Genomic DNA, 14,221 nt, shown 5'->3' on the forward strand with positions numbered 1-14,221 from the left:
TTAGAGATGAAGCGATTATGGCTTTAAGAGATTAAATTGGCAAAACATAAACCTAGTTTGCTAATTGAAATATGTATTGAACATGTAATGAGTAGGTAGGACTTTTTTTTAAATTAATAGTAAGGTTTTCTGTGTTTAATAGCTGAGTCAACAGTAAGATTTTACAGATATTTCTACCTTAGTGAAGTCCTAAAAAATAAATAAGCAGATCTCTTGGATACGTATATTGAATTTATACACAGGCTTTGAAGATCTTACAGTCTAATGGAAAAGCATAGACTGATAGAAATAGATTTGGGGGTCATCTGTTCCTTCTTCCTTGTATGAAGTGAAATTCTCCTAATATCCTTTCTAGAATGTAATTTTATAAAGTTTTCTAAACAACTTAAGAAAAAAGATTTCCAGGGCCTTGGTATTAAGTGTGTATATTCACAAATAATTAGGGACTTCCAACAGAAATCACTTTGGCATTTCTTAAGCTATTTCTTAAAAAGGCTATTTGACTCACATGAGATGAGCCGAGGCGCCTGGCTTGACCACAGTGTTGTTTCTCTCTCAGCTGCTCGATAGCGGTGGCAGCTTCACCCTGGAGCTGCAGGAGGACGAGCTGTTCACCCTCACCACGCTCACCTCCGGCCGCAAAGGCAGCTTCCCGCCACCTCCCAAGTCCCAGCGCTTCCCCTCTGTCTATGAGGATAACTTCAACATTGGTAAGTTTGACACTTCCCATTTTCAGCAGTAATGGATAGATTTCTACCTATCAAACTGGTGCAAGATGGAGTCTGTGAGAAGTGCATTGATTTAGTTCTAAATCTCTATGTGGTAAAAGGGCCCTAATTTCTGTTACTTCCAAGTAACATCGCAACTTGAGGGTCTTGTAATTTGCAGTGCCAGAAAAAATTTAGAGGTTATTGTTGGAGTGAAAGTTATACAGACCTTACTCAACTTACAGTAGGGTTAGGTCCTGATAAACTCACCGTAAGTTGAAAATACCGTAAGTCAAAAATGTACTTCATGTACTTTAATCTACTTCGCCTACCAAACCTGTTAACTCAGCCTAGCCTACCTTCAGTGTGCTCCGAACACCTACGTGACCCAGCAGTTGGGCAGAATCCTCTAACAAAGCCCAACAAGGTGTGGCGTGTCTCCTGTCGCTTCCGATGCTGTAAAGAAAGTGAGCCCAGGACGGCCGTCAGGGTCCATAGTGGTGCTCAGCGACTCTGCTGTTTACCCTCGTGATTGTGTGGCTGACGGCGCTGTGGCTTTTTGCTGCTCACGGCCACTGCCCGCATCACGAGAGGGTGTGCTCATCAAAATCCAAAGTTTGAGGTACAGTTTCTACTGAGTGTGTATCACTTTCATACCATTGAAACTGGGAAGTCAGGGCAGTTGAACAACTTGCCTTGGCAACTGACTGAGCTAGACTTTGAACCCAGGTCTGCGTGTTCCTGAACCAGGATCTTTCCTCTTAAGCATTTGCATGGATTGAATATGTAAAGTCTGTATGTCCGACTGATCATGTTGATATTTAATAAAGATGACAAAAAGTCCGTAGCTCTTTAATTACCTAAACCCTACCCTTTGACTATTTATAAGTATCATTTCTCTGGTAGCTCAGTGTTCAAGAATCTGCCTGCCAATGCAGGAGATACGGGTTCAATCCCTGGGTTGGGAACATCCCCTAGAGAAGGAAATGACAACCCACTCCAGTATTCTTGCCTGGGAAATCCCATGGGCAGTTTGGCATGCTGCAGTTCATGGGGTCGCAAAGAGTTGGACATGACTTAGTGACTGAACAACAATAAAAAATATCATTTGCCTATTTAAAACTTTTCAAAAGTATATCAGAATGTACCAGAAAACATTAGAGAGGAGAGATGCTGTAATGATTTGATAACTCAACACACAATTTATTGTGTTCTGAACAGATTACCCGTTCTTTAGTGAAGCTCCGAATTTTGCTGACCAGACTGGGGTGTTTGAATACTACGTGAATATGGAAGACCCCGGAGACCATCGCTTCACACTGCGGCAGGTTCTCAATCAGAGGCCCATCACGTGGGCTGCCGACGCGTTCAACACCATCAGCGTTATCGGGGATTACTCATGGTATGTAAAACTGACCTTGTCTTTACCATAGATGTGGTGAAATAACCTTGTAATGTCGTCAGGTACTTTCTGAAGCCAGGACTCCACAACAGCCCTCCTTGTCCAGGAGCCTAAGAGGTCTGTGATAACTGTTGACTGTCACAGTGGGCGCAGACCAGCCGGTCGTTTTGCTGTTGTTCGGCGTCCTTCCCTCAGATTTCCCCAATTTAATAGTAATCGTTGCAGGGTAAGATTGGTTTTAATGTGAAATCTGAGGGCTTTGGCCCCAGTTATAATGTAAAATTTACGCATAAGCAGACTTTGCAATGGCACCCCACTCCAGCACTCTTGCCTGGAAAATCCCATGGATGGAGGAGCCTGGTGGGCTGCAGTCCATGGGGCCGCTAAGAGTCGGACACGACTGAGCGACTTCACTTTCACTTTTCACTTTCATGCACTGGAGAAGGAAATGGCAACCCACTCCAGTGTTCTTGCCTGGAGAATCCCAGGGACGGGGAAGCCTGGTGGGCTGCCGTCTATGGGGTCGCACAGAGTCGGACACGACTGAAGCGACTTAGCAGCAGCAGCAGACTTTGTGATATGCATGTTGTTTTTAAGCTTTTGTTTTTGCTGGAGAGTTGCTCCGTTGATCTGGTGTTGCCACCTGCTGGACCCATACTTGAATTACACTGTTTTAGCCTTTGTGCAAAATCTGTTTACAAGGTGACAGTAGATGGCAATAGTAAAAAGCAAATCAGCTTTCAGTTGGCTAGTGAATTTAACTAGTATACCTCCACCGTGAGACATAAAATACAAGCATTTCAGGCTTAGTGATAGTAACTATTAATGCGAAGTCACAAAATAGCCATATCTGTAGCCTGGAAATTGGACAGGGAAGGGAAGATAATTTGGAAGAAAGCCTTGAATTCTTTATATGAGGAATGCTGTAGAAAGTCTCTATCCCTTCTGCAGAGCCTTAATCTGTGTTATAAAATGCAGTTCTAGTCACAAGCTCTGATATAAATCTTGAGAAACTTTCAGTTATCCAAAGTTTCTGGAACCATTATAGCACCATGAATAATTATTAGGATAAAGAATTCTTACCTAATTTAGGATGACTTTGGTGGATTATCTTTTTATACAACAGAAATACTGTTTATACCAGCATCTCTGTTCATTTCAGTTCAGTCACTCAATCATGTCCGACTCTCTGCAGCCCAATGGACTGCAGCACTCCAGGCCTCCCTGTCCATCACCAACTCCCGGAGCTTGCTCAAACTCATGTCCATTGAGTCAGTGATGCCATCTAACGATCTCATCCTCTGCCATCCCCTTCTCCTCCCGCCTTCAATCTTTCCCAGCATCAGGGTCTTTTCCAATGAGTCAGTTCTTCACATCAGGTGGCCAAAGTATTGGAATTTCAGCTTCAACATCAGTCCTTCCAATGAACACTCAGGACTGATTTCCTTTAGTATTGACTGGTTTGATCTCCTTGCAGTCCAAGGGACTCTCAAGAGTCTTCTCCAACACCACAGTTCAAAAGCATCAATTATTCTCTGCTCAGCTTTCTTTATAGTCCAGCTCTCATATCCACACATGACTACTGGAAAAACCATAGCTTTGACTGGACGGTCCTTTGTTGGCAAAGTAATGTCTCTGCTTTTTAATATGCCATCTAGGTTGGTCATAGCTTTTTCTCCAAGCAGTGCGTGTCTTTTAACTTCACGGCTGCAGTCACCATCTTTAAGGATTTTGGAGCCCAAGAAAATAAAGTCTCTCTGTGTTTCCATTGTTTCCCCATCTATTTGCCATGAAGTGATGGGACCGGATGCCATGATCTTAGTTTTCTGAATGTTGAGCTTTAAGCTAACTTTTTCACTCTCTTCTTTCACTTTCTCAAGAGGATCTTTAGTTCCTCTTCACTTTCTGCCATAAGGGTGGTGTCATCTGCATATCTGAGGTTATTGATATTTCTCCTGACAATCTTGATTCTAGCTTGTGCTTTATCCAAGCTGGCATTTCATATGATGTACTCTGCATATAAGTTAAATAAGCAGGGTGATAATATACAGCCTTGACGTACTCCTTTCCCAATTTGGAACCAGTCTGTTGTTCTATGTCCAGTTCTAACTGTTGCTTCTTGACCTGCATACAGATTTCTCAGAGAGGCTGGTAAGGTGGTCTGGTATTTCATCTCTTTCAGAATTTTCCACAGTTTGTTGTGATCCACACAGTCAAAGGCTTTGGCATAGTCAATAAAGGAGAAGTAGATGGTTTTCTGGAGCTGTCTTGCTTTCTTGATGATTCAATGGATGTTGGCAATTTAATCTCTGTACTAGACACTTTATCTGGATGTTCTGGTCATGTCAGTGGGCTTTGTGATTTCCTCTTTTTTTTTTTTTTTTTAACTAATGGTCTTATTGTAAGACAGGTGACTGAGTTTATTTGTCTAAGGGATGGGCCCTGCTATATTTTGACCACTAGTCTGGAAGCCAGCCTCCATAGATACTTTGTGGGCCAACCCTTATCCCCCATGCATGTGAATATTCTACATGAAGTTCTCTCTGAACCCCAAATGTTTTGTTTCTGGCTGAGAATCTAGAAAGGTTGAGAGAATTTCATTTTAAAAGAGAGATGATTAACCAAAACTCTTTGTAACTTTGAAGGTTTTGCAGTATTTACATAGCAGTACTCAATCTTACTATTGCAGTGGGGAAGGAGGTAGGGAAGGGGGGATGAAGTGAAGTGGGGAGAGAAGGAAAGAGTGACATATTCTGAAAGAAAAAGAATCAGAAAACTGCAGTCATGCTTCTGTCCTTCTTAGCTCTGCCCTCCTCCTGTCGTTTCGCTGCTCAGGAACACACCGAGATCCCCACCTGCTGCCGAACCCAATACACATTTCCGGGCCTGATTCCAAAGCCTTGTAAAATTTGCTCTCATCCTGTTTACTTTGTTTTGTTTCTCATCATCCTATTCTGGGTGCAGGGGAGCCGGAGCTGCTGAGAGATGCATACGCATCCCACGTTCATTTCTGTCCCCGGCCATGATGCTGGTGTATTGCAGGGAGAGGAGGGAGAGGAGGGAGTGGAAGCTGGGTAACACTGAACACTGGTCTGTGCTTCTGATGGCTGCTTTATGCTGAAGGCAGCACCCTGCCTACCGTACAGACTGGGAAACTGAGGCGTCGGGGTAAGATTGTTCAAGATCCCATACTCTTAAATTCAGAACCAGGGCAAGAGGCCAGGTCTGTCCCGCGCTGTAGCCCCTGCTCCTTGGACTTCCTCTCACAGCCTTGTTTTAATCACTGTCTTCTCCCTGAGGGCAGGAACCAGAAAGTTAGAGTGTATTTATAGTGCTATTCCAGTCAATCAGCTCTATGCATGCTGGGTGCCATCAGTTCTTAGGACTGTGTTTAGAACAGAATTTCCCTCACATTTGCTGCTGCTGCTACTGCTAAGTCGCTTCAGTCGTGTCCGACTCTGTGCGACCCCATAGACAGCAGCCCACCAGGCTCCCCCGTCCCTGGGATTCTCCAGGCAAGAATACTGGAGTGGGTTGCCATTTCCTTCTCCAATGCATGAAAGTGAAAGTGAAGTCGCTCAGTTGTGTCCCACTCTTAGCGACCCCATGGACTGTCCATGGATTCTCCAGGCCACAATACTGGAGTGGGTGGCCATTCCCTTCTCCCAGGGACTGAACCCAGGTCTCTCGCCTTGCACGTGGATTCTTTACTAGCTGAGCCACCAGGGAAGCCCTGCTGCTCCTGCTAAGTTGCTTCAGTCATGTCCGGCTCTGTGCGACCCCATAGATGGCAGCCCACCAGGCTCCACCATCTCTGGGATTCTCCAGGCAAGAACACTGGTGTGGGTTGCCATTTCCTTCTCCAATGCAGAAAAGTGAAAGTGAAGTCGCTCAGTCGTATCCGACTCTTAGCGACCCCATGGACTGCAGCCCACCAGGCTCCTCCGTCCAGGGATTTTCCAGTACTGGAGTAGGGTGCCATTTCCTTCTCCCTCACGTTTAGATTTAGTTAAGTGTCAGCGCAGTACTTTGACTATAGAGGGTGGACTTTCCCAAAGCTACTTCAGACTTTCATCTTATTAGTAAGCTTTGGCTGGAATCTGAGGACAATCACAAAATTATCTTTTTCTGAACAGACCTGAACTCTTGAATCCTTTTGATCAAATTTGCTCAATATGTTGGCTGGTTTTTATTTTCTCAGCACTTCTGAGGGGTTATGACTTTGGAAGATGAAGCCAAATTTTTATTCTATTTTATTCATTATCTGTAAAATTGTGTGTAAGTTCTGATGTAAGAATAATTTATTATGGAACGTGATGTAAAAACAGGAAAACATTTGATCTTCTCTCACTCTCGCACTAAATAGAATGAGTTTATGGTGCTGACAGGTTCTGATGAACCAGCACCATGATAATGAGAGGTAGGGGATTTAGAGGTAGGGGAACCAGTCCGGTCCCAGGTGGTCTCGTGCTGGTGGTGATCTGCACAGAGAAGAGCACGCTCTGCAGGGGGAGGACACACAGGAGAGACTGGGCTCTAGTTACTTAGCACTTGATCTTCCCGTAAAGTAGCCCAGCTTTGATTAAATGAGGATTTTCCTGATGGTTGTGTACCTGTTGTAGGTGCTTCTTTTTTATATTTTCCTTTACAAGTAACATTTCCCTGTGCAAAATTCAGTGATGAGAAATGTAAAAACCACATAATTCTAGATCCAGTTTCTCCCCATTTCAAAAAATATATTTCTTGGCATTCTTCATTTTAGATAAATTGCTTGCTTTATTGCTGGCTGTGTGCAAGCTAATTCTTTCCCATTTGCACTTAAAATTTGAGTAGGAGGGGAATTGTTTTCAGAGGTCATGTTGGATTGGGGTGATTGTGGGCTTCTCTGGTGATTCAGCAGTAAAGAATCTGCCTGCCAATGCAAGAGACCTGGGTTTGAGCCCTGGGTCAGGAAGATCCCTTGAGAAGGCAATGGCAACCCACGCCAGTAGTCTTGCCTGGAGAATTCCATGGACAGGGAAGCGTGGTGGGCTGCAGTTCTTGGGGTCACAAAGAGTTGGACACGACTTAGCAGCTAAATAACAACAAATCACTGCAAAAGAAATCTGGTGGCATTTGTGAAAGGAAGCCTGGAGGAGAGCTCATTGATGATGCTCTGTTAGCTCCTGTTTGGCTCAATCTTTCTCCTCCTTTGGTATACTCTGTCAGTCAGCACTGCCAAAACCCGGCTGTTACTGCCTCTTCGTAGGCAGAGATACCCTGTAGGGGAAAATGGTTCTCGGAGTGAGGTTTCTGGACCTGCAGCATCAGCGTCACCTGGCAGTCTGTTAGACACGCAGGTTCAAGGGCCCACCCTATACCTGCTGAGTCAGACCCTGAGAGTGGGGCTGGCAGGTGGAATCAAACACGCCCTCCAGGGTGATTTCCATGGGGCTCAAGTCTGAAAACGCCTGCTATAGAGTCAAGGGAGAGTTGACTCTGACTTGACAGAGAAAATAATTTTAGATCTTTCTTCTGTTGTTTTTAAGTCTTGTTAGGGTTAAATGTAAAAATTAGCTTCAAAGTAACTTTTCCCAGAGGCTCCTAATACGTAGCCTTCACTGCTTCTCTTTGCTGATGTAAATAATAAACGTTTTTGCTCAGACTTAGTGGAAACCTATCTTTTATGTATTCCTAGAAAAAAATGGAATCTTATTATATTCTTAGAGTAAGAAGTTATTTTATTATAGAAATACAGGAAATATATTCTTAGGAAACTTGAAAACAATAAATATTATTTTCCAATGTAAGTCATTTAAAAGAGGCAATGAAATGACTTGACTTTAGTCATGTAAAATTTAAAACCATTATTGGTGAAGATTCTTGAAGCCCATACGTGCTATTAATGTGGACTTAGCGAAACACATCCTTCCCTCAGTTAGAAGTTTGGAAGCATGTGGCTGTGAAGTGAGCCATTGGTGCTGCATTTGAAATGACATAATTAAAAGCACTAACACTTTGGTTCTGCAGGTCCAATCTGACTATAAAATGTGATGTGTACATAGAGACCCCTGAGAAGGGAGGCGTGTTCATTGCTGGAAGAGTCAATAAAGGTGGTATTTTGATTAGAAGTGCCAGGGGGATTTTCTTCTGGATTTTTGCAAATGGAACCTACAGAGTCACAGGCGATCTAGGTAAGTGCATTTTTCTGTAGCACGTGATTTACTATGTGATATGTTGACGTGAGTGTCTGCTTTTTACCTATGGGAGTAGTGAAATACCTCACCATGTTTGAGCATCTAATTGGGAAGAGATTCAACATGTGTAAGCAAACACCAAATGATTCCACATTATAGTGTTAATTAATTAGTACAGAGGCAGCTCAGTGAAAGAGGAAATTGTGCAAAGTCTCTCGGGTATTGTAGCCTTGAGCTAGGCTGTTAGAGTAGGGTGTGGGGGTAAGGAGAGAATACTCAGGAAATTAAAAAAAAAGCAGAAGTATAAGAATGTTGCTGGTGTGCTTATGGAAATATAAAGGGAAGAATTAACTGGCTTAAAATGGAGATACCCTATTTCCTAATTTAGTCAATAACTTGAAAACAGCTTGACTTTATTATTCATCTTAACAGTCTCTGTCTTATGTATAATAGTATTTTATCTAGAGTAGGTACTTAGAATCTGTTCAAGTTGAATTCCATCCACTTCACTTTGGTTTGGGTACACACCACTCTGTTGAAACTAGATCTTATTGGTGACTCTTTCTGATTCAAAGTCTCTTGACTTTCATCCTGCATTAATAAAAAGTCTTGTCTCCTATTGTTTTCCCCCTTTGCTTCTTCCTTAGGTTAAAGGGCTCCAGTGATAAAATAGAAGTTAAAGAGCAAGTGGGTAATAAGGACATTAGAATAGAAATTGCATAATCATAGCATGACTGGTCTGGAAGGTACCTCGCATTTTCCAATCCAAAAGAGAGTGCCAGAGAGGTTAATTGATTTGCTGAAGGTCTCAAAATGAGGTAGTGGAAGAAGTGGAACTAGAGATTTAAATCTCTGTCTTCAGTCCCCACTGCCCTGTGTCTTAAACTGCCCATTGAACATCTCATCCTGAGTTTCTGTCAGGCATTCAAATATAATACATTCAAAAATTGACATTATTTTCTCTCTAATTCTCTAATGCAATTAATATTACCTTGTAGTGAGTTACACTACCTGGAAATCTTATGGTAGTTTTTTGACTGTTCCTGCTTATCTTCTATATTTGGTCCGATCAGGTGTACATACAGACCTGAATATACATGCTAAGGCATCATGTACCCTGCTTGGTTTGTAAGTTTATTTTGCTCATTTTCTTGTGAGCTCATGTATTGTTATTGCTCAGGGTAGGATCTCTGCATGTTGAGTTCCTCAATGAAGGATGTTTTTTTGTTTTAAATCAGTTGTAGATTTAAATCTTGGAAATGTCAATCTTTATTATGACCGACTTTGCTACATATGGATGTACCTAAGAACCCCCAGTGAGTTCTGCGATTCAGTGATTTAGATTTTAAAAATGTGCCAACTAGGATAATCTTTTTGTGTTACAGCTGGATGGATCATATATAGTTTAGGACATGCTGATGTTACAGCAAAAAAATGGTATACACTCACTTTAACTCTGAATGTAAGTATTGCCAATCCCAGTTCCTGGAGGTAAAATGTTCTTTTCTTGTGTCTTTTTTTTTTTTTTTTTTTTAACATTTTATGTTATCAAATGAGATGGGGAAAGTGTGATAAATAGTGGAAAACAGGCAGAGAACCTGCCGTGATGCCAGCAAACCACTAGTCCTTGGGATGCTAGTGTGGGTCTCGGTTATTTCACCTTTGTGAACCTCTGTCCTTATCTTTAAAATGGAAGTAAGCTCTGTGGGTTGTTTGAGAGTTAGATGATTTTTATTTTTTTTCACTCGACACATTTTTATCAAGAGTCTACTATATGCACTGTTCTAAGTACTAGGGATATAGTAGTGAACTAGACAGGCAAGATTGCTGCTCTCTCGGAGCCTCTGTTCTTCTGGGACAAGAGTTAGTAAGTTTTTTTTTTTTTTTTTTTTTTTTCTGTAAAGGGCCAAAAAGGAACTATTTTAGGCCTTGAGCGCCCTATGGTGTACTTTGCAGTTCTTCAGCTCTGCTTTTGTAGGGAGAATGGAGCCTTTGACAGTAGGTGGATGAACCGGGGTGGCTGTGTTCCACTGAATTTATAAAAATAGGTGGCTGGGCTGTGCGCCAGAGCTGGCTGACTCCTGCTATAAATAAGCAAATAAAACTGTGAAAGTAAAAATGGGATAATGAGATAAAGTAGCTTCCCTGCCAGATTCTCCAGACAGCGGCCAGGGAAGGCCTCTTGGAGGTGGTGACCGAGCTGAGGTCTGAGTGGAGGGCGCGCTCTGACTGGCCGGGTGGGAGCGGTGGTCAGAGGATGGGGCAGCGGATGCTGGGGGTGGGGCAGGGAGATGAGCTTCTGTGCATAATGGGGTTTGTGTGTGCAAGCCCTGGGTTCAGTGTAATAGTCACCAGTCCCTCAATGGCGGAAGAGGTGCAGCAAGCACTTTCAGAGCTGGAGCTGGATCGCTGTGAGGTGTGCAGTAATGGGAGCGTATGTGGCTCTGCATGTGGAGTTGGGCAACTCAGATTCAGGTCTGAGCATCACTGGTAAATCTGTGATTCTGATTGCTCGTCGCCATGTCTGCAGCCATAAAACACAAGAACTAAATGAAGGCCCTTTCCATTATAAGTGTATGACTCAAGAGCAGATTTTATTTTGACTCCGCCTAGCACTTTGGATCTTTTGCTCTTCACCCTTTTGAAATTAGCTAGTTTTAAATGTGGCCGGAAGGAGTGTGCTGTGAATGTTTGCTCACAAGCAAGCTGTAATAATGGTAAGAGCTGTGTGCCAGGCACTTAGCTAAGTAGGAAGGGCAGCTGTCTGAGAAAGGTGTTATGTTTATCTTTCTCTGTCAGTGACCAGTACATTGTTCCTGTGGATATTTCTCTCTTCTTCCATCCACTCCCCCCGCCCCTCCCAGTCACCAGTTTAAATGCTGGTTACTGTTTTTCTAACATAAGGGTGAGCTTTTGAAATGACCTCAAAGTGATATTCTGTACATGAGGATAAAACAATAAAATGAAGGTTAATTACCCTTCTCCTGGCTGGGCTGATTCTCTTTCATGAAGACCTTAAATAAACATCTTGGCCCCTGCTGAACCGTCTGAAGAGCTGGTAGCTGTAAGCTACAAAGGACATAATTGCAACTACGTGTAAATAAGAAATATGTTTTATTTTAGTGAGCTTTTGTCTACAAATTTATCATGATGTTATGAAAAGTGTTACATTCCAGCAGATTTTACAGCATTTTGGGGGAGTACAGGAAATATTGAGGATTTTGTGTCTTGGGAACTGTTTATATAAATAGATGAGAATTTCCTTTGAGAAAATTTCCCCTGCATTTCAAACTGCTCAAAGTTGTGGGATCATATTGCCTTGATGAGTCTTTCGTGAGAAGAATATTTGCTATATATTTGCTACACTAAGTAGGTGGCCCTTCTATGGAGCAGCAGGCTTCAGAGGACCATTTTCCCATGTGTCTAAGGGGTGTGTCTCTCTCCATTCCAGGGTCGTTTCTCCTCCGGCAAGCTGAATGGCAAGACCCTCTGGAAGAACATCTCTGTGAACTTCCCAGAAAACGGCTGGGCCGCGATTGGGACTCATTCCTTTGAATTTGCACAGTTTGACAACTTCCGTGTGGAAGCCTCACACTAATCCACAGAGGGCCATGGGACACTCTGCATTGTCCTTCTTTTTGGGTTTGATTCAGAGCCAATTCTCGTTTTGATGATCAACATAGGAGCCTTTCAGAGGTGAAAAATAATGAAGAGGAAATGAGGAGAAAAATATATTTTTGCTGATCCTCCTGAAGATTATTTTAGAACTAATTCCAAGGGGAAACAGATGACGCTTTAACATGACCTGATGTGTCCCATACATAGGACATGAAGTACGCGGGTCCCATCCTTGGGAGTGGTTAGGGTGTTGAGACCCTGACGCCTTGGGTTAATGCCGAGGTAGCTTTCGCCATCTTACTTGCCCGTGCAGATGGCCTGGGCTCGCTCGGACGGCGATGTGTCTGTTCACACTGACTGCGTGTCCTCATCGTGGGCTGCGCCGCCCTCATAGGAAGCTGAAGACCCTGGAGGTACTGCTGTGCGGGAACCACTCCAACATGTTACACCTGCACTCTGAAAGTACTTTTTTCTTTTCCTTTTTAAAGTGATATATTTTTGAATTATGATGAGTGAGATGATTTGAAAAATAGCTCATTAGTAACTACCTCTAAAGATATTTCTACAGTAATAAATGTGCGCAGATTAATTGGGTTACCTGCATTTTTTTTTTTTTTTTCTTTTGGGTCCAGCTTTTAGTCTTGTGACCCTTACAACTCTGTGAACGTTTTCCCAGGTGGCTGGAAGGAGGAAGAAAGCTCCCTGGCATGTAGCCAGTGCTGTGAGTGGGTCCAAAGGTAAAATTGTAGCACATTTTTTGTTTCATTTCACTGTGCCTTTCTGGTCTGACTTCTCTCCTGGCACTGGTGACAAACTAAAGTGACTAATGAATACTTCCACCTCCTTGTGCTGGGAGATAGGTGACCACCTACCTTTTGCTGGTGTGTAGAACTGGAGCATCCTCTAATATGTTGTTGTGGTTAGAAGTATTTATTTAACTGAGGTACAAATATGTTTAAGTGTAGGTGAGAATGTTTCTCATGCATTATAATTTATATCTAATCATTAGTGTACCCCCTTGAAGCAAATCAGTTATTCATGTGGATAAAACAAATTTTTTTTATAATGAAGGTTTAAAAGTTCATTGAACTAATTCTACAGTTTTTGAATTTATAATGATTTAATGTAGGCGAAACCAACATGAAGTTTTGTATTACCATTAGAGACAAGAAACTAAATTTTAGAATAAACCCGGTTACAGAGGAAAATTTTTAAATTAAAACCAGTCTAAGTGATTTCCAGTTTAGGTCACTACATATTTTTAAAAATTAACTTTATTGAGGTGTAATTTACATATAGTAAAATGTTTGCATTTTAAATGTACAGTTCAATGAATCTTGGTAAATGGATAAACCAAGATATCAAACTGTTTTGTCACTCCAGAAAGTTCTCTCTTATACCTATGCAGTCATTTACCCTCACCCCACCCTGATCCTAGGCAATCATTGATCTGATTTCTGTCACTGTTGATAAATTTTCTTTGTTCCAAAACATTATAAAAACGGTATCATACACTTTGTACTCTTTTATGAATGATTTCTTTTACTTATCATGAAGTTTTTGACATTTGTTTATGTGCTATGTATATCAGTGATTTGCCCCATTGAAGGGGTATACCACAATTTGTCCCCCCAGTTTTAGAATTACGAATAAAATTGTTATGAACATTCGAGTACAAGCTTTTGTATGGACATATGTTTTCATTTTTTCTGGGTAAATGCCAAGAAGTGAAATTGCTAGATCCTATTGGGAAGTGTGTGTTCAACTTTATAAGAAACTATCAAACATTTCCAAGTTAATTGTATGATTTTATACTCCCATTAGAAATGTTTGAGAATTTCAGTTGCTCTACATTCTTGTCAGTGCTTCCTATTATTATTATTTTTAATTTTAACCCTTTCTTGTGACTCTGTAGTAGGTTCATTAGCTGCTGCTGCTAAGTCGCTTCAGTCGTGTCCGACTCTGCGATCCCATAGACGGCAGCCCACCAGGCTCCCCCGTCCCTGGGATTCTCCAGGCAAGAACACTGGAGTGGGTTGCCATTTCCTTCTCCAATGCATGAAGTGAAAAGTGAAAGTGAAGTCGCTCAGTCGTGTCCGACTCTTAGCGACCCCATGGACTGCAGCCCACCAGGCTCCTCCATCCATGGGATTTTCCAGGCAAAGTGCTGGAGTGGGGTGCCATTGCCTTCTCCAATTCATTAGTTGCTACGCATCTTTTCAAGGGCTTATTTCCCTTTCATATATTCTCATGCAGTGTTTGTTCAAATCTTTTGCTCATTTAACAAATACGGCTCCTTGCCTTATTGTTGAGTTGTA

The 14,221-nt window shown here is 42.2% G+C and overlaps 1 protein-coding gene across 2 annotated transcripts in view; it reads left to right on the top strand.

Annotated features, from left to right (window-relative positions):
- The window catches only part of GALC (galactosylceramidase), a 57,613-nt gene extending 43,938 nt beyond the window's left edge, over positions 1 to 13,675 (top strand). The window contains exons 13-17 of one of the 2 annotated variants that reach the window (XM_005896656.3): positions 560 to 710; positions 1,929 to 2,109; positions 8,119 to 8,282; positions 9,671 to 9,747; positions 11,737 to 13,675. In XM_005896656.3, the coding sequence (XP_005896718.2) occupies positions 560 to 710; positions 1,929 to 2,109; positions 8,119 to 8,282; positions 9,671 to 9,747; positions 11,737 to 11,883 (720 nt within the window). In that variant the 3' untranslated portion in view covers positions 11,884 to 13,675. The remainder of the gene's footprint in view (positions 1 to 559; positions 711 to 1,928; positions 2,110 to 8,118; positions 8,283 to 9,670; positions 9,748 to 11,736) is intronic. The other variant, XM_070378417.1, reaches the window with a different exon arrangement.
- Positions 13,676 to 14,221: the final 546 nt, after the last annotated feature.

Source organism: Bos mutus, chromosome 10 (genome assembly GCF_027580195.1).
Source record: "Bos mutus isolate GX-2022 chromosome 10, NWIPB_WYAK_1.1, whole genome shotgun sequence".
Taxonomy (NCBI): Eukaryota; Metazoa; Chordata; class Mammalia; order Artiodactyla; family Bovidae; genus Bos; species Bos mutus.